The sequence below is a fragment of the Rhinolophus ferrumequinum genome, chromosome 18 (assembly GCF_004115265.2).
Source record: "Rhinolophus ferrumequinum isolate MPI-CBG mRhiFer1 chromosome 18, mRhiFer1_v1.p, whole genome shotgun sequence".
NCBI lineage: Eukaryota > Metazoa > Chordata > Mammalia > Chiroptera > Rhinolophidae > Rhinolophus > Rhinolophus ferrumequinum.
Window position 1 is genome coordinate 60,894,287 of NC_046301.1, and position 18,004 is coordinate 60,912,290.

General features: G+C 52.5%; 2 protein-coding genes and 1 long non-coding RNA gene across 4 annotated transcripts in view; 1 reads left to right on the forward strand and 2 right to left on the reverse strand.

The window, feature by feature from the left end:
- Positions 1 to 4,251: 4,251 nt before the first annotated feature.
- On the reverse strand, positions 4,252 to 11,639 carry LOC117038333 (uncharacterized). The gene is made up of 3 exons (XR_004425658.1): positions 11,551 to 11,639; positions 9,172 to 9,319; positions 4,252 to 4,607 (listed from the first exon to the last, which is right to left on the reverse strand). It is a non-coding gene; the product is annotated as an uncharacterized LOC117038333 (long non-coding RNA).
- Positions 11,640 to 11,785: 146 nt separating this feature from the next.
- TIMM13 (translocase of inner mitochondrial membrane 13) lies at positions 11,786 to 12,690 on the forward strand. Its single transcript, XM_033135238.1, has 3 exons — positions 11,786 to 11,974; positions 12,064 to 12,132; positions 12,284 to 12,690. The coding sequence occupies exons 1-3, from the start codon at positions 11,855 to 11,857 to the stop codon at positions 12,380 to 12,382; spliced, it is 288 nt and encodes a 95-aa protein (XP_032991129.1). The 5' UTR covers positions 11,786 to 11,854; the 3' UTR covers positions 12,383 to 12,690.
- Positions 12,691 to 12,795: 105 nt separating this feature from the next.
- Positions 12,796 to 18,004, reverse strand: part of TMPRSS9 (transmembrane serine protease 9) — a 34,247-nt gene continuing 29,038 nt past the window's right edge. For both annotated transcript variants that reach the window (XM_033135236.1, XM_033135237.1), the window contains exons 18-21: positions 15,104 to 15,278; positions 14,170 to 14,435; positions 13,926 to 14,062; positions 12,796 to 13,373 (exon numbers count right to left, since the gene is read on the reverse strand). In XM_033135236.1, the coding sequence (XP_032991127.1) occupies positions 13,212 to 13,373; positions 13,926 to 14,062; positions 14,170 to 14,435; positions 15,104 to 15,278 (740 nt within the window). In that variant the 3' untranslated portion in view covers positions 12,796 to 13,211. The remainder of the gene's footprint in view (positions 13,374 to 13,925; positions 14,063 to 14,169; positions 14,436 to 15,103; positions 15,279 to 18,004) is intronic.

Sequence of the window (18,004 nt, forward strand, 5' to 3'; positions counted from 1 at the left end):
AGGTTCCCAACTCCTGCTCTGATGGCGTCAGGTGGCAGATGGGGCTTGTCAGCCTGTGTGAATCGGGGCACCGTGGGGGGGCTTTTGTTCCCTTTCTGGATGCCTGACCCTTGTGCTTCTGGAGCAAGACCAACAGGACAGGAGAGAAGGAAACCTGGGGACAGGGACACTTCCTGATCAAAGATTTGTCACCAGTGAGGGGTCAAGTGTGACAAGCTCAGCAGCAAACGCCTTGGGTCTCAGAACAGTGTCCACGTGGAACAACCACTTCCTGCCCTCCTGTTGGAGATACTGGCTTCAGGGTGAAGCGGTGGGCCGCCGCACCTGTGCCCAGGGCTGAGTGCCGCCTCCTGCCGGCTCGTGTATATTCTTATGCATATATATCGCTACCCTTGCTTCCGTCTGTGCCGCTCTTGCTGAAATGATGTTACTCAGACAGGCCGCCACCAGCTCACCCCTTTAGGGTGGCTCCCCATTACCCAGGCCAGCTCTGGCTGCCCAGCGACCCCCTCTGCATCAGCCTGCCGTTTATACCCCCCACCTACTACACAGAAGTTATTTTTTTAATGGATATTTATTTTTTTACATTGGGCAGTACTCAGATTGCCGATCCTGCTTCAGGGGCGTGAGCCAGGGTCATGGGGATAGTCCCGGGGCGGGGGCTGTTTCGGTGAGCTCTGAGCCCCAGACAGCACACTCCTTCTAGAAGCACGGCTCAAGTCTTACAGATGCAGCATTGAGCCGTGCTGGCGTGCTGCCTGAGCGGCCAGGAGCAGCACGCCTGCCCTGTCCTGGGCACACCCTCGGGCCTGGCTTTCCCTAGGAATTGCTTATGGCCAGGAGAGTGCTGGCTGACGACCCAAGTGAGCTGTTTTGTCTCGAGTCCGCCCGCAGCCTTTGCTTTATGGGTCTTTACAGATCAGAGATCTTCCTGTGGCCTGGCTACCCTATGTTCCCAGCCATGGAAGGAGGTGGGGCATCAGGATAACTTAATGGAAAGTTCTGGTGGGCCCCGGAGGGCTTGCCTGCCTTGGCAATGGAGCACCCTGTACCCCATGTGTGATCTTTCCCAGGAGTGCTTCCAGGGCCCCTGAGGCTGAGGGCTGTCCCCGTCCCCACCCCCGTAGCAGGAACCATGTGACACTGAGTGGCTGGACAGGGTGAGGCGCAGCCATAGAAGAGGGTCGTAGTGGACCCCAGACGTGGGGCACTGACATCCTGACACTGGGAACCTGGGGGATCAGAGTTCTGTTCTGGAATTTTGGTCTGATTTGCTGGAACAGTCTGCCCAGCTGAGCTTGTGGACAGGAAGGGAGGAAGAAGGTGTGGGCAACGGCGGGTATTGGCAGTTTGGGGGCGGGGCAGCTGGACTGGGTGGCCAGTTGGCCACTGGAGGTTGGTTGGTGTCACTCATGGATAATCATTTGGAGCAGAATCCAGTGTGACATTGCTGGCTATCGCCTGGGAAACAGTGCACGTGTACTTAAGCTTAGCCCTAAGCCACTTAGAATGAAGGGGCTTCTCTGTGCGAGCCCAGCACCCCTCCTAGAAAAGAGCTGGACTGGCCGCTGGGGGCGGGGGTGCCTTGACGCCCTCCCACTGAGTCTGGAGGCAGGGCTGGGTGCCTACCTAGAACACAGTAGCTCAGCTCTTAGCCAAGGTTGATGCAGAGACCCAGCAGTTCTGCCCACATTGGCACGGCCACGCGGCCGATGCTCCTCCAGGCAGCACCTCAGGCCGGCCCCAGCACACATGCACAATGGGCAGTGACGTCAGCTTCCAGAACTACGGCTGGGCTACCTTGCAGGCGGGTGGTGGCGACTTGAAGGTGCATGCCAAATGTGTGGTCTTTTTTTTCCTCCCATTATTTGTAATACACATTTTCTGATTGGAAACTTTTTTGTACAACACTCCAATAAACATTTTGCTTTTAAGTTCTGCCTGAGTTCACTGACGCAGGGCTGCTGGAATCCAGTTGCTAAAATGCCAATGGCCTCCCCGAATGAGCAACTGGAGGGGCTGGGGCTGTTTCCCTCACTGCTCCTGGGAGCGAGGTCAGTACACACATACACAGAACACAGTCTGCAGGACAAGCGAGGGACTGAGCAGCGGACAGCAAATGAGACTAACGGAAGGCGGGGCTGTTCATTGGCCCCACCTCCACAGGGCAGCAGGCTCTACCAGGGGCTCTGGAAGAAGTGGATTCCCAGCACAACAAAGGGAGCAAGCGGTGTCACAGGGCACTGCCTCCCCCTGGCAGCTCTGCAGGCGCCTGACTGGCTCCCACCCGCACTCATTCCACACAGCGCATTTCTGCATCAGGCCACTTTCTCAAGCCTGGGAGAGCTATTTTGTTTAATTCCTACATACAAAGTGAAAATGAAAAGGCAAAATCTCTCAAATGAAGGAAAAAGAAAAATCACCAGAAAAAAATCCCAAAGGAAAAGGAGGTAAGTAATTTGCCTGATAAATAATGCAAATAAATGGTCCTAAGGAGGCTCACTAAATTTTAATGGAATAGAGGACCTTAGGGAGAACTTCAACAAAAAGTATAAGAAAGAACCAAGCAGACTTGAATACAATAACTGAAATGAAAAACATTACAAGGAACCAGCTTTTTCTACATCCAATTGGTTCAAACATGCTCGGGGTCCATGTGTGACACGGAAGAGGGTGGAGACACCTGCAGGCCACTTACAAGACTTAGAATGCTGGCCAGAGAGAGGCCATCGCAAAGGGCTTGGTTTCCTCAATTCTTCTGGCGTGAACCACCTTGGGCGCACGTGCATGCACACACACAACCAGAACCACTAATCCTAAAATTTGTATGGGACTGCAAAAGACACCACATAGCCAAAGAAATTTTGAGGACAAAGTGAGAGGTATCACGCACCCTGCTAAGAAAGTACTACAAAGCTACAGCCACCAGCAGTACGGTGCTGGCATGAAAACACACACGCAGATCAATGGAAAAGAATAGAGCCCAGATAAGCCCATGCTTATATGGTCAATTAGTATTTGACAAAGGAGGCGAGGATGTACAACAGGGTAAATAAAGACAGGTTCTTCATGAGTGGTGCTGGGAAGACGGGACAGACATGGGCAAAAGAATGAAACTACTACCGTCTTACACCATACATAAAAATAAACTCAAAATGGATGAAAGACTTTAGTGTAAGGCCTGAAACCATAAAACTAGAGGTAAACAGACAGTAACCTCTTTGACATCTGTCTTAGCAATACAGTGGTACCTCGGTTTTCTAACGTAATCCATTCTGGAAGTCCATTCAAGTTCTAAAACGTTCAAAAACTGAGGCATGGTTTCCCCATAGAAAGTAATGCAAACCTTTAAAATCAACCCCTAAAACTGCAAATTTAGCATAAATTTTACCATCTAATGATACCATAGATCCATAAAATTTACGGCATTCGTAAACCTAAATGTTCGTCAACGGACACATTAAAAAACCGAGGTACTACTGTATCTTTTTGGATATATCTCCTCGGGCAAGAGAAACAACAGGAAAAACAAATGGGACTACATTAAAATAAAGTTTAGCACAGCAAAGGAAACCATCAAAACAAAAATACAACCTGCCAATTGGGAGAAGATAATCACCAATGATAACATCTAATAAGGGGGTAACATCCAAAATATATAAACTCATGCAACTTAACAGCCCCCAAAAAATCCGATTAAAAAATGAGCAGAAGACCTGACTGGACATGGGCACACAGATGGCCAATAGGCATATGAAAACGTGGTCAGTGTCAGTAATTATCAGAGAAATGCAAATACAAACCACAATCTCACCTCCTGTCAGAATGGTATCATCAATAAATCAACAAATAAGTGTTGGCGAGGATGTGGAGAAAAGGAAACCCTCGTGCACTGCTGGTGGGATTGCAAATTGGTGCAGGTCCTATGGAAAATAGTATGGAGGTTCCTCAAAAAATTAAAAATAGAACACTTTATGACCCAGCAATTCCTCTCCTGGGTATTCATCCAAAGAAAGCAACAGTAATTTGAAAAAGATATCTGCACCTCTATGTTCATGGAAGCATTATTTACAATAGCTAAGATATGGAAACAACCTAAGTGTCCGTGGTTAGTTAGACAAATGGATAAAGCTGTGGTACATACATACAATGGAATATTACTCGGCCACAAAAAGGGAAATCTTGCCATTTGTGACAACGTGGATGGACCTAGAGGGCATTCTGCTAAGTGAAGTAAGTCAGACTGAGAGACAAATGCTGTATGATCTCATATGTGAAATCTTAAAAAAAAAGCAAATGAATAACCAAAACAGAAACAGACCCTTAGATGCAAAGAACAAGCTGATGATTGCCAAAGGGGAAGGAATAAAAAAGAAAAATAATCTTTCCCTTTCGCTGTATCATTCTGAGTTCATAGACAAAGGGGGACAAAGTCAGTTTCTCTACCACTTGTGCACATTCTCACATCTGATGCAGTTATTATAGTGTCTGGGCTGAGGTAAGTGCTCTGAAGTATCCACTGAGTTGAATTTCTTGTTTCCAGAATATTCCTGGTATTCTGCAATAATCCTGTTTTCCAGGAAGCCATGCCTCTGGTTGAAATATATCTGTGGGTCAATGATTGAGAAGTGAAGACCAGCTGTGAATGAAGTCAGATTGTTCATAATTATCAGATAACAGTTTGATGTTTTCTGTCAAATTAAAATGTAGTGGGGGCAGCCAGTTGGCTCCGTTGGCTAGAGCACAGTGCTCATAACATTGAGCTCGCTGGTTCGATTCCCACGTGGGCCAGTGAGCTGCGCCCTCCACAACTAGATTGAAAACAATGGCTTGACTTGGAGCTGATGGGTCCTGGAAAAACACACTGTTCCCCAATATTCCCCAATAAAAAATAAATAAAATATAGTGAATAGGACCAGATGTCATGGCTCCCGTGTCCTCTCCAGGACCCACTGAAGTGTAGGGGCATGAGTACTATCGGGTGGATAACATCTGGAAAAAGATTTTCCTCTCTGCCCCACAAAAGACAACCCTTCATATAGTACATTTGAACTCCAATAATGCAATTTACAGAACTCGAGACTGCCAAATGTTATCTGTACTAATAGATATTTGAAATGGTAGGCTTATTCTAACATCACTTAAAATGCATTTCAATTTTTTAAAAACACTGGCATGAGGTAGAAGGTAAGGAACTGACAAAGGGAGGATACCTGTATCTGATAGAGCCTTCAGCCGGCAGTGACCACTGTTGAGACATCACTCCTGAGTCAAGGAGATTTTCTTTTTTTTTTTTTTTAAGATTTTATTGGGGAAGGGGAACAGGACTTTAGTGGGGAACAGTGTGTACTTCCAGGACTTTTTTCCAAGTCAAATTATTGTCCTTTCAGTCTTAGTTGTGGAGGGTGCAGCTCAGCTCCAGGTCCAGTTGCCGTTGCTAGTTGCAGGGGGCACAGCCCACCATCCCTTGCGGGAGTCAAACCGGCAACCTTGTGGTTGAGAGGACGCGTTCCAACCAACTGAGCCGTCCGGGAGCTCAGCGGCAGCTCAGCTCAAGATGCCGTGTTCAATCTTAGTTGCAGGGGGCGCTGCCCACCATCCCTTGCTGGACTGCAGGAGTTGAACTGGCACCCTTGTGGTTGAGAGCCCACTGGCCCATGTGGGAATCGAACCGGCAGCCTTCGGAGTTAGGAGCATGGAGCTCTCACCACTTGAGCCACGGGGCCGGCCCAGATTTTCTTATACTTGAAACTGCCTCTTCAGTTGAAGGTATTGGGGATAATAAGCATTGTCATATGTTCATAAAGATCGTGTACAACAGTTTCAGTCATCAATTGTTACCATGTTGCTCTGTATCACCTCAACTGAAATACAGGTCATTTCCACTTAAAAAACTGGTCCGATATCCACAGAGAGGTTTCAAATCCTTCCCGCATTAGAAGCAAGATAGAAGGAACATAATGTACTTTCCATGAACGAGCGGCACTTCGTCCGACCAGGACACACAAGTGTGTCTTTACTGATGAGTCAGAAGCGAGGGCACATGGACACAGGTCCACAACAGCTCCTTGCACAGGGTGAACGCGAAGCTACAATTGCTCCTAAATAAGCGGCTGTTTCCCCACTGGGTTGTGGGGGAAATACCGCAATGTCAATTTCAATGGGGCAGGGAACACTGTGCTGAATAGGACTGTTTCCTGCCCTGCTGGCAGGAAAACGGGAGGTTCCACAGCAGTCAGGAGTGAGGCCCGGGCTGCCGCTTTAAGGCATTTAAGATACAGGTCGTGATGCCATTAGGGACGGCTAGAGACTAAGTCAGTGGTAGGAGGTGGCCAGGTCCCACTGCGGGAGAGCATGTACTGGGATCAATGAAGAGGGTGGGTTTCAGTCGACACAAGGGAGAGATGGGCCCCCTTTTGTAGCCTAACCCAGTAAGTCTCAGAAGGAGGGGTTTGGTGAAATCGAGAGTAAAGTCAGGGCTGGTTTCCCATTCAAAGAGTTAAAACCAGAAAATTAGATCGTCCTGTGTAGTCAGGGATTAATTATAGGGAATAACTAAATAACAGTCTAAACTTGAGGGACGGTGACTGTCTTGTCGCCGGAGAATTCAGATCACCAGTATACCAGGACTGTATTATTATGATAACTATGAAACAAACGTAGGGACTACACCGCACAAGAGTGGGCTGTGGTAGCTGGTCCCAGGAAAGTGCTCTGGACAATTTCCTGCAGGCGGGCGGTCCAGTCAGGCAAGCGAGCTGCAAGTGTGGGAGCCTTTCTAAGCTAGAAACATGTTCCACGAGTCCACACCTTTTAACTTTGCAGCTCAGGGACCAGTTAGCAATCCCCAGGATGAGCCCTTCCACGAGGCTGGAGGGAGTCCTGTGCAGAGGTCTACCAACATTGCCTTAATTTCAAGGCTTTGATAAGCTCTTCACAATAAGTCAGGGGGTCTCCTCAGTAAAGCAGGTGCGTACATTCCCTGATCTAGCCTCCTGGGTCTCCTGGTGGCCATTTTAAAAGGAGACAGTCGATGTTTACCAACGGGAGTAGATCTCAGGTTAAGCAATGTCAAGGGAAGGGCTTAGGCCAAGGCACATTAAAAGATTCAACAAGTTTCACCAATTGAGTTATAATCACTTTCTTATACACAGGACTCGGGATAATAAGCGCAATGGAAATACTGCAATATCAGCCCGATTTTCACAAAACTGTTGCAGAATTTATCCTGTAAAACGGGTCCCCCTGATCACTATGGAGCTAGTGGGATTCCCCAATTTGGAAAAATCCTTTCTAGAGGTACTTTAGTAACTGTGGCGGCTGTAGCCCTTCGACACAGAGATACATACAATCTCACTAACACAAATGTGTGTCCTTCAGTGGGGGCAGTTGGATAACTTCCACTTCCCAAACCTCACAACTTGAGCACATCAATAGTAAATGGTTGAATTTCCCCCTTTTGTATGAAGAGAGTCCTTTACTTTGGTTACTCATTTCATCCTGGTAACAATTAAAGACTTCGCAAGCAATTGCAGGAATTTAAATGGTTGGAAGCAATTTAGCTCTTAGTATTAGGAATGTTTGCTTTACCTAAACCGCCAAAAACCTAATGGTGCAAAGCACAGGAAATCATTTTACTAAAACAAAATATTTCCCTTTATAATTTCTTATGAAGAGCATATCAACAGTCTAGGAAAACTGTCTTTTTACAGGGAGAGAAATCCATATTCCAATTCTGTATCTGTCAACCTAAATAAATCCCTTCCAATCGTAGCCAGCGTGAACACATAAAATTTAAGATTCCCACAAACCTCCAACTTTCATAAACTTTTCAGCTTTTGTCTTATCTTTTTCTTTTCTCATTCTAGATCATTTTACTCTAGGACAAAATTACTCATTTCCTTCAACAGAATGTACTTCCGTTCCTTATACCTTCTTTTACAAAGCACACATCTTTTATTCTCCGTATGCAATCATTTTGTCATAAGTGTCTAGATCTTAACAGACTTTAAGGTTTCGAGTAACCAAAGGATTTGGGAAACTGTCTAGGTGAAATTGTGGCACTCTTATCCCATTTATCTTTAAACTGTTTGCTTGTAATTTTAGATTACTCCCTGAGGGTTTCACGAGATTAGCCGTTATCTCTAAAGACATGCCCATTTTAATCAATCCAATGACCTTAAGCTAGCTAGCTTTCTTTCACTCACTGAAGATTGACCCTAGGTCATGTGCACTTGAGAAACAGTTGGGTTACTTTCTGTTATTTCTTCAATTTGTATAAGTGCTCATGTGTTTTAAGCAAATTAAATAAGTCTTCTTTACAAGCTAATTTGAAATTACAAACCAACTTTGGCAATACTGTCCAGCAGCAGAAATATACCACATCTATAAGCTAAATACATGGATGTACACAAACACAGCACAATAACACAAAACAAAATTTGGATCCAGGTCCTGCCTGGTGACTCAGGTGGTTGGAGGGTCCTGCTCCTAAGCCGAGGTCGCCAGTTCGATTCCCACATGGGCCAGTGAGCTGCGCCCTCTACAGCTAAGATTGTGAACAACAGCTCTCCCTGGAGCTGGGCTGCCATGAGCAGCCAGAGGTTGGTGTGAGCTGCCAAGGCCTGCTGTGTGCTGCTGTGGGATGGCCGGCAGCCATCGTGAGCTGCTGTGAGTGACCAACTGACCACCATCGACCACCAGCATGGTCCAGGGAGCTGTGTCCTACAGAACTAGACAGAAACAACAGCTTGAACCGGAGTGGGGGCGGGGGGCAGAAGAAGGGGGAAAAAAAGTGGAAAAAAAAAATTTGGATCCAAATTATGTTTCTGGCAGATGGAGTAAGTTAAGGTTTTGTCGGGTGGCCAAAGCTTTTGCATACTATAAAGCTGTTTAAAGCATCCTTTAAAGCTGTTTTTAATTTATAATTGTCGTGAGCGGGACATAGCTATCAAAGGAGCAGGCTCACACACGTTTGTGTCTTTCCACAAGATCAGACTTTATCAGAATAAAGCCGTGGATCCACTCCTACTGACTCGGTTTACCACAGGCATTAACCAAGGCTCCAGCTGGAGGTAGTCTCCAATAGTCGTGGTAGAGCGGTTTCATATAAGAGGGTCATACAGGTGTGCAAGCAATAGAGTTAGGCAAGGCAAACAGAAACAGTCTTACACAAGAAGGATGAGAGAGTCTGGTGTTCAGCGAGAGTCCCTACGGCGCTGGGGTGCATAGTGTGGGGTGTCAGGACGGTCAGGAGTCAAGGCTTCAAGGCTCCAGCTGGGACGAGTGCAGATGTGGCTGTCAGCTTCTTGGTTGAGAGCTGAGGGAGGAGCCATCAGAGAGCTCTGATGTTATTATGCTCAAGACGGTGCGGTGCCCCCATCTGCAATCTAATAAAGCCATCCAGATGGTCACACTCCACCCTGCGTCTGGCGTTATCTGGGTAGGGCATTCACTGGGTATGCCTTTCACAGGATGCTCTGGCATGACTGTCACTTTGTGACTGACATAGCCATCAGAATTATTAGAGTCCATTTTGTGTCCATAGTTAATGCTCTATATAATAATCAATCAAAAACACATTCTATCGTCTCTGAGAGACTTGAGATCCTCTCCGTTAAGGGTGCCCCTTAAGGTGAACTTGTCTACAAACACAAAGATGGAAGACAAATGTGCCCAGTAAAGTTGGACAACACAGAAAGCGCAGAATGGCCTCAGAAGGCTTGACTTATAGGGGCAGATTGTCTAGAGAGGTTGCTCTGGACATGGAGCCTGAGCACAAAACGGCAGCTCCCCTCCCTCGCCAAAGAAGATGGGACAGTGAAAAAGAGGCTGCAGGGCATCTGGATGGCTCAGTTTGTTAGAGCACTGAACAACAAGGCTGCCGGTTCAATTCCCGCTTGAGATGGTGGGCTGCGCCCCCTGCAACTAAAGAGTGAAAATGGCGACTGGACTTGGAGCTGAGCTGCGCCCTCCACAACTAGAGAAGGACAACGACTTGGAGCTGATGGGTCCTGGAGAAACACACTGTTCCCCAATATTCCCCAATAAAATTAAAAAAAAAAAAGGCCTCAGAAGTCATTTAAAATACGCATACCATCCCATTTGTTTTACAAATAGACATGCTTTGGGGCTTCAAAGGAACCTCAGCCAAGAAAGCTCAACATCATCTCATGATTTTTGTTGAGGCCTACACAGTTGCAATTCTCTGGACCATAATTTTTCGACATGTAATCAGCCAAAGTCCCCTCCCCTGCCACCAGGAGGTAGCTGATTAACATGAGAATTTTAGCCTGTGTTACCCATTTTGCATTCAAAATTATGGGTGGTGTCACACACAGACACACACACACACACACACACACACACACACACACACACACACACACACCAGTGCTAGCAATGTAAGCGTCCTCACGTACACCCCTCCTTATGAAAGTGTCCCTTTAGGCTGTGGACCAGCTCAGGTGTGAAACAGCTGAGTAGAAGCAGTGGCTCAGGAAGGCGGCTCCAGGTGTTCAAGCTCCATTTGCAAACAGAGGAAACAGTACTCTACTTAAGCATAGGTGAGGCTGCCTTCTCTAGAGAAAAGTGCCTACCGCTGTTTCCAATTGGTCCATTCCTATGCAAATGAGGACTCCAAATTTGCACAGTTTGGTCCATAAAAAACTGTCCTGATTGGTCAGTTTCATACATTCTGATTAGTCAGTGAATATGCAAATAAGGATGTAATTGTGCAGCTTTGATTGGAAGGGGCAGATCTTCAGTCCATTGGTAGACTTACAATCCTAGGAGCTCTCATAAGGGTGACTCAGGCAGCAGGAACACAGTGCACAAGGCTAGCAGCTCAGTCTGTGGCTTTTGCCTAAAATGCAGTGCCGAGGGCCCCTGTTAACAATGGCTGCTAGGCGCTGGTTATGAATTTGAGCCCAATTATTCTCGGCAGGAATATTCTTTCTCAGGGTAAACAAGTGGTTAACACCCACCACCACTACCAGCACCACCAGCACCACCACCACCACATACATACAAATAAGTCCCAATGGCAGGTATAGACAAGCTCCACCTCCTAACCTTCCCTGGTGCTACCACTACCCGAGTGTTTTGCATCGTGTTTTTTTTTTTTTTTCCAATTGGGGAAGGGGAACAGGAATTTATTGAGGAACAGTGTGTAGTTCCAGGGCTTTTTTTAAGTCAAGTTGTTGTCCTTTCAATCTTAGTTGTGGAGGGTGCAGTTCAGCTCCAGGTGCAGTTGCCTTAGTTGCAAGGGGCGCAGCCCTCCATCCCTTGAGGGAGTGGAGGAGTCTAACCAGAAACCTTGTGGTTGAGAGCCCAGGCCCCAACCAACTGAGCGGTCTGGCACTGGCCCATGTGGGAATCCAACCGGCAGCCTTCCGCCTTAGGAGTACGGAGCTCCAACCTCCTGAGCCACCCAGAGGGCCCTGTGGGGGCTTTCCTACCAGAGCTTCCTACATGACCTGTGCTCTCGGTCAAGCGAGGAGCACTGATTCCTTCCGGCTCCACCCTCACTGCAGGGCGCAGGGTACATACACGTGCCACTGGCCCCGTAGGCACGTGCGGTGGGATGAGCCAAGCACCGGATCTGAGCACACAGTGACACGCCTCCGCCGGTCCAGTGCCTCTCCAACAGGCAGGTTGTAGCCACACCCTCCTCGCGCAGTCTCGCCTGCCCATGCGCAGAAAAGTCCGCGCGAATTTGTGGGAATCGTAGTCCAGCCGTCGCCCCGCCCCCAGCACGCCCAGACTCCATTTCCCATGGAGCTCTGGGCGGCAGACTTCCGGCGCAGGTACGGGTCGGCGCACGCGGCCTCGGTCCGGTTGACTTTGTAGAGCCATGGAGGGCGGCTTCGGCTCGGATTTCGGGGGCTCCGGCGGCGGCAAGCTGGACCCGGGGCTTATCATGGAGCAGGTGAAGGTGCAGATCGCCGTGGCCAACGCTCAGGAGCTTCTGCAGGTCCGGGGCTGGGCCGGGGGCGGGGGCCAAGGGCGGCGGGGTCCGCCAGGGGGCGGGCCTCGCGGCTGAGGGCTCGCGTGTCCCCACAGAGGATGACGGACAAGTGCTTCCGGAAGTGCATTGGGAAGCCGGGGGGCTCCCTGGACAATTCGGAGCAGGTGAGACCCGCGGCGTTGGTGGGGGCCGCGGGCCGGGACCTGTGCTCGTGCGCGTACTAAGGGGGGGGATGTGGTCGGACCGCTGCCCGGGGTTGGGGGGCGCCGGTCGTGGGGGAGCCCGAGCTGAGCCGCGCGCTCTCCCCGTCTCCAGAAGTGCATCGCCATGTGCATGGACCGCTACATGGACGCCTGGAACACCGTGTCCCGCGCTTACAACTCGCGGCTCCAACGGGAACGAGCCAACATGTGACCCGGACGCACCGGGCCCGGCCCAGCCTGCAGGCCACCCCCACCCCCTGCAACATTTCCATAAATGCTCTTTGTGAGGTGGGGGCCTGCGTGTGCGCGCTGCCAGCCGTTGGTTTATGAGGATGAGACTGGTGCTGGGACAGTTGGGACTCTGCCCCTCCCCTTCGCCCAGCCCACCTCCCACTGCCAGCGAGTGTAGCTGGGGACTTTGGGGTCCCTGGAACTTCCCAAAGTGCTGGCAGTCCGGTGGCATCTCCCCTAGTGTGCCCGGGCAACCTCATGACTTTGGGCATAAAATCTTCCTGTGAACCTGGGGGTGTAGCGTGTGGTTAGATCCACCTGAGCTGTGACTTTCCGGGGGTGGACTGACAAATAAATTGCCGGGGGGGGGGGGGGGGGGGGCGGAGAGAGCCCTGTGAATCTTCTCTGCAGGGAGCTTCCGTGGGAGATGGTTGCCCAGATTGAGGCACCCCCACTATCTTTCCCCTTGGTGCCACTGCGTCCTCTGGATACAAGGGAGCCTTGAAGATGAGGCTGAACTTCCCCCAGCCCCAAAGGCTCTGGGGTAGCCCTTTCCCTGGGAGGCCTTGCTCTCCCTACCCCATCCTTCCTCCCATTTCTGGGCCCTGGGTGATGTGCAGGCAAGTGGTTCTTGCTGTGATACGGAGGTGCTGAGACAGCAAGCTACGGACAAGGGGCTGTTTATTGGAGCGAAACATGCAGTAAAACTGCACCCGCTGCCCTCCCACCACCTGGACTCCACCTTGGGGCGGGGTGGCCGGCTGGTTCCTGCTGCCTTCACATCTCAGGCCTGGACAGCCTATGGGCCCTCACTCCTGGATGTTCTGTCCGATCCAGCCTCTCACAGCAGCCACCCTGGTGTAGACGCCTGGGAAGTGGGGCCGCCCACAGCCATAGCCCCAGCTGGTGACCCCAGTTAGCACCCACCGTCCGGAGGGCTCCCGGCAAGCCAGGGGTCCTCCAGCGTCACCCTGAGGGGAGGAGAGAGGAAGGGCACTCAGAGCAGGCCAGTACCTCCTCAACAGCTGTTGTGCCAAGGAAGGACTGGCCTGATCTGTACACCCCTGGGTGGCTGGCCACCACAGCAGTGTCGCCTGGGGTCCCTATATGACGCTAGATAAGTAACTACCCTTGTGAACCTCACTTTTATTATCTGGGAAATGGGTTCAGTGCCAGGATGAGCCATTTCATTTGGCTGGTGGACATTTGTGGACACCTGCCACTGTGGTCCCCTAGCAGAACAGGGCCTCACACTGCAGCTTGCCCCTGTCCCTCCTCTGCAGGTCCAGGGGACGGGAGGGTGGGATGTGTGGGAACTGGCTCGTGATGGATGCCCATGCCCAATAAACAGTGGTGGAGTGAAAACTCAGACCGAGAAGGTGCCCCGCTTGATGAGCTCAGGTTTGCCCTGGAGAGTAGGGCCTGGCTTATGGGCTTTAGAGTTACTAGAACCTTGCCCTCATCCTCGATGGGTGGGACCTGGACCCCGCAGAGCCCCTCTTCCAGCAGTAGAGTACACTCACGGAGCAGCTGTCCACACCGCCGTGCGGGAAGCCGGCGCACAGCATGCGGCTGCTGATCTGCACCGGGTAGTAGCGGCGGCAGGCCTGCTCGCTGAGGAGGCGCACGGCCGCCTTCTGCAGCTGCCGCGCCATGGAGCCTGCAGGCGACACGGGCCGGTGGGGCCGCGCGGGGCACGGGCTGGGGACTTAACCGACGCCCCTGGACCCCTCACCCCCGAGGTTGCGGGCACCCGATCGCGCATACCTCCCTCACGCACCGAGCCCCAGCCAGTGATGATGCAGCGCGCGCCGTCGGCGGGCCGGGGCGCGGGCTCCGGCAGGCAGATGGGTCGCACCAGGCGGTTGCGGCGCACGGGTGCCGCCAGCTCGAGCAGCGCCACGTCGTAGTCGAGCGTGTAGAGATTATAGAAGGGATGCTTGTAGATGCGCGCCACGCGCTCCAGCTGCCCGTCGGAGCCGCTCAGGAATGGCGTTCCCAGGAATGCCGCCCACTGCTTGGGGTCCCCGTAGCTGCAGGGCGCGCGGACAGGCATTGGCCCAGATCCCTGTGCCACGGCCCCCGCCCGCCTGACGCTGCCCGGTGGTGCTGTGTCCAAGGCCTTGCTTGTACCCCAGCGGCCGGCTGGGGGCCTTGGGCTGGGCACTTGACCTCTCGGCCTGGGGTTGCTCAATGGGTCTGAGTCGTCCCCTCCTAGGACAGCGAGGGGTGCCCATGACGGAAATGCGCCCACTCGGGCAACGAGGTGACACCACAAGCCGTCTTCATTTCTGCCCAATATTAGGGCTTTGGTGGCCAGAGGGCCCCTCCCCACGAGGCGCACAGTGCGCATTCAAGAGCTGGGCGTCTCCATGGAGGGCAGGGTCCCTTGCCTGGTCCACTCTACTGAGCGGCCTTCCAAGAAGGGGTCTCCCCAGAGTATGGCCATTGGGGGCTGGCGCCCGGGGATGGAGATGTCCCGCAGTTACCCGGAGAAGCCTGACCCTGGGCTGGGAGAGGCTGCGCCCCGGGTTTGGTGGGGACCCGGGACGGACTGGGCCCCTGAATTCCCGTATGGTCAGCCTCGGGATGGGGGAGCATTCCGGGCAAAGGCGCGGAGGCATGACAGTAAGTTTTCGGGCCACAGGTCGGTCCGGTGAACCACAGACCGGCAGGGGCGTTGGGGGCGGGCCGAACTCACACATCGAAGCAGTGCGCCGCAGACAGCAGCCACCTCTCGGCGACCAGCACGGCCCCGCAGCGGTGCTCCCGGCGCCGCAGCCACAGGCTCACCTGCCACGGCCACTCCCCGCGGCCCGCGGCGCTGCCGCCCACGATCCTGGTCAGAGCTGCCACTGGCGCCAGGCCGCAGTCTGCTGGGGGAGGGGGCGGGGCCACGGGTCGGCGGATGGATGCACTGGGCCCCCTCCGCACAGCCACTTGAGTGTGGGACACGCCTCGAAAAGCCTTGGCACACCCAAAGCCACTGCCCAGGAGGACCTTGCTGCGTCCCACTGCGCTAACCTGTCTGCCCAGACAAGGTGCACTCTCAGAACACAACTGTAGAAAAAACAAGGTGCTTTCAAAAGGATGCTGCCAGAGAGCCATTCTCACCCAGCAGGGGTACCTCTTACCCACCCGATCCCCACGGGGCATTTTCCGGCTCTGGAGCTAGCCCTGTTCTCCAGCCCTCTCCCACCACCCAGCCGCCAGAAGCCGCCTGTCTCTCCTGTAGGGTGGCTTTGGGAAAGGTCCCCGCCTCCGGCAGAAGGAGGGAGGGGGAGACAAGAGGCCACCTGCCCAGTGCCGTCAGCCCCACCTCCTCCACCTTCCTGCCACCATCTGGACCTGGCCCAGAACCAGGAGGCCTGCGGAAGCTGCAGCCCCTCTCCTGGAAACACCGCTCCCACAATGGACAGTGCTGCCCTTTCAGGGCCTTCCTCCAAGTCTGGGCCCCCAAGTTAAGAATTTGCAGCCTGTACCTACTAGAAAAGTGAAAATCATCAGGCTGGAGGCCAAGCCCAGATAAAGTCAGCTGCAGAGTTAACAAGAAACTGTTTCTCCTAAGAATGGGCTAGCTATAAAGTATCCAACACCTGGTTTCCTAGGGCCCTGCTGGAAACCTTGTGCCCTAAATTCAGACTGGCAGAAACTGCTGTCACCAAGCAGAGCCATGGAGGGTCTAAGTCACCGAGACTACCAGGGCTCAGATAAGGGGCTTCTGGACTTCACCTCTGTCTTAAGTGGTTTCCAAGGAGACAGGACCTGGGTCCTCCTCACCCTCCAGACCGACTCCCAGGCCCTTGGCACATGGCACACGGTCTGTTTTGCTCTGAGCCCATCGAAATTGCTTCATCTAAGTTACCTACACCACGCTCTCCCCCCACATCCCATAACAACCTGACTTCCATTGTTTGGCGAGGCAGCCCTGGTTCCTTTGGGCTGCCTCATTATAAACAGCCCACAAACCTTAGGGTTCGGGTCTGGGTCTGGGTGACCTGGGCTGATGGGACAAGGACACAATGAACATATGTGGGGGGGAGGAAAAAACGCCCTCGTGACATGGCATGAAGGTCAGGCTAGGGCAGTAAGCTTATGGGTGGTTTCCCCCCAACTTCTCTGTAATGGGGTTAAGTTATGCACACACACCTCTGGCCACCACTGCTCTGAAGGACTGTGGCGGCTTAGGGGAGGCCCAGAGAGGGGGTGCTGATGACGGAGGAAAGGGGCAGAGTCATTTCTCTGGATCAGTCCTGTGGGGAGTCACGACACGGGAGTTCTGGGAAAGTCCGCAGTGTGAAGGAAGATGGGTGCAGACTGCACAGACAGGCTGAGCACCTGTCTCCTTTGGTGGCTCCCAGAAGCAGCGTGGGCCCAGCACCCCTGCCTCCCAGACTAGACCTGGTGCCCAGAATCTGGCTGTGAGAGCACCAAATCCAGGTCTGCTGGGGCTGTGTGCACGGAGACGCAGAGGAAGGGGCTGGGGATCAGCATGTGACCCAGAGCCAGGCAGGGGTGGAGGTGGGGGGGCCATACCTTCTGCTGGGCCCCGCCCACTTTCACCTTTCTCCAGAGAGCCACGTCCTCTCCACTGAGCTCTGCTTGGGTGGCCATTCTGTCCCTCAAGACCCAGATGGGGGGGACGGTGTCTCCCGGCACCATCTGTCATGGGCCTCCACCCGGCACACCCTATGTCATGCAGAAGCCAGAGTCCTTTCTCTCAGTACAGACAGCTTCTGACTTAGCTCAAGCCGCATGACGTTGCCTGTATCTGATGGGGCTTTGAAGTATAATACAAATGTGGCAATTTCACAGAGTTCTAATAGTCAGTAAAAGTGAACCCAGCATTTTGATGTGAGCGGAAAGGTCTCGGGACATTTTCTCTCAGTGTCTCTACCAGCCAGTTAGGCACATAGCAGGGAACCTGGGGGCCTGCCGACCCCTGCCCTCGCTGTATCCTGCGCTGCCTTCCTTTAACTCCTGACTCCTGCCATCCTATTAGGTGTGTGTTTCGCGAGCACCTGGCTCCCTGTTGCACCCAAGCTTAGCAGGGGCCTGGCAGAGAGGAGGGCTATGCGAGCACGGGCTCGATGCACGGAGAACTGCCCTAACCGAGAGCCCTGCCAGGGACTCCCTGTGCCCGCGGCGCCCTGAAGTCTCCTTTCTAAAATGGGAGCAGACGAGGCATTTGCCACTAGACAGTGTAGGTCTGCCCAATCAGTGCCCATGTATGTCCCTGGCTGTCAGGACTGATGACGTGCTGGACTGTGTTCCCCCAAATCCAGAAGTTGGAGTCCTGAGCCTCAGGACCTCAGGATGTGAGTATTTGGAGACGGGGTCTTTACAGGGGTGATCAAGGTAACATGAGGTCACTGGGGTGGGCCCTGATCCAATCTGACTGGTGTCCTTCTCAGAGGAGATCGGGACACAGACACGCCCAGAGGGACAGGGACACGGAGTAGACGGCGTCCACACGCCAAGGAGAGAGGCCTCAGAGGGAACCAGCCCAGCCAGCACCGTGACCTGGGACTGCAGCCTCCAGGACTTGGAGAGAACAAATGTTAGTTGTTTTAATCACCTAGACTGTGGGACATTGTGACGG

What these genes read in the sequence shown, in the direction of transcription:
- TIMM13 (XM_033135238.1), top strand. Translation starts at nt 11,855, where the DNA reads ATGGAGGGCGGCTTCGGCTCGGATTTCGGGGGCTCCGGCGGCGGCAAG. An exon ending in ACGCTCAGGAGCTTCTGCAG is followed by an intron (nt 11,975 to 12,063) that starts GTCCGGGGCTGG and finishes GTGTCCCCACAG; the next exon opens with AGGATGACGGACAAGTGCTT. An exon ending in CCCTGGACAATTCGGAGCAG is followed by an intron (nt 12,133 to 12,283) that starts GTGAGACCCGCG and finishes CCCCGTCTCCAG; the next exon opens with AAGTGCATCGCCATGTGCAT.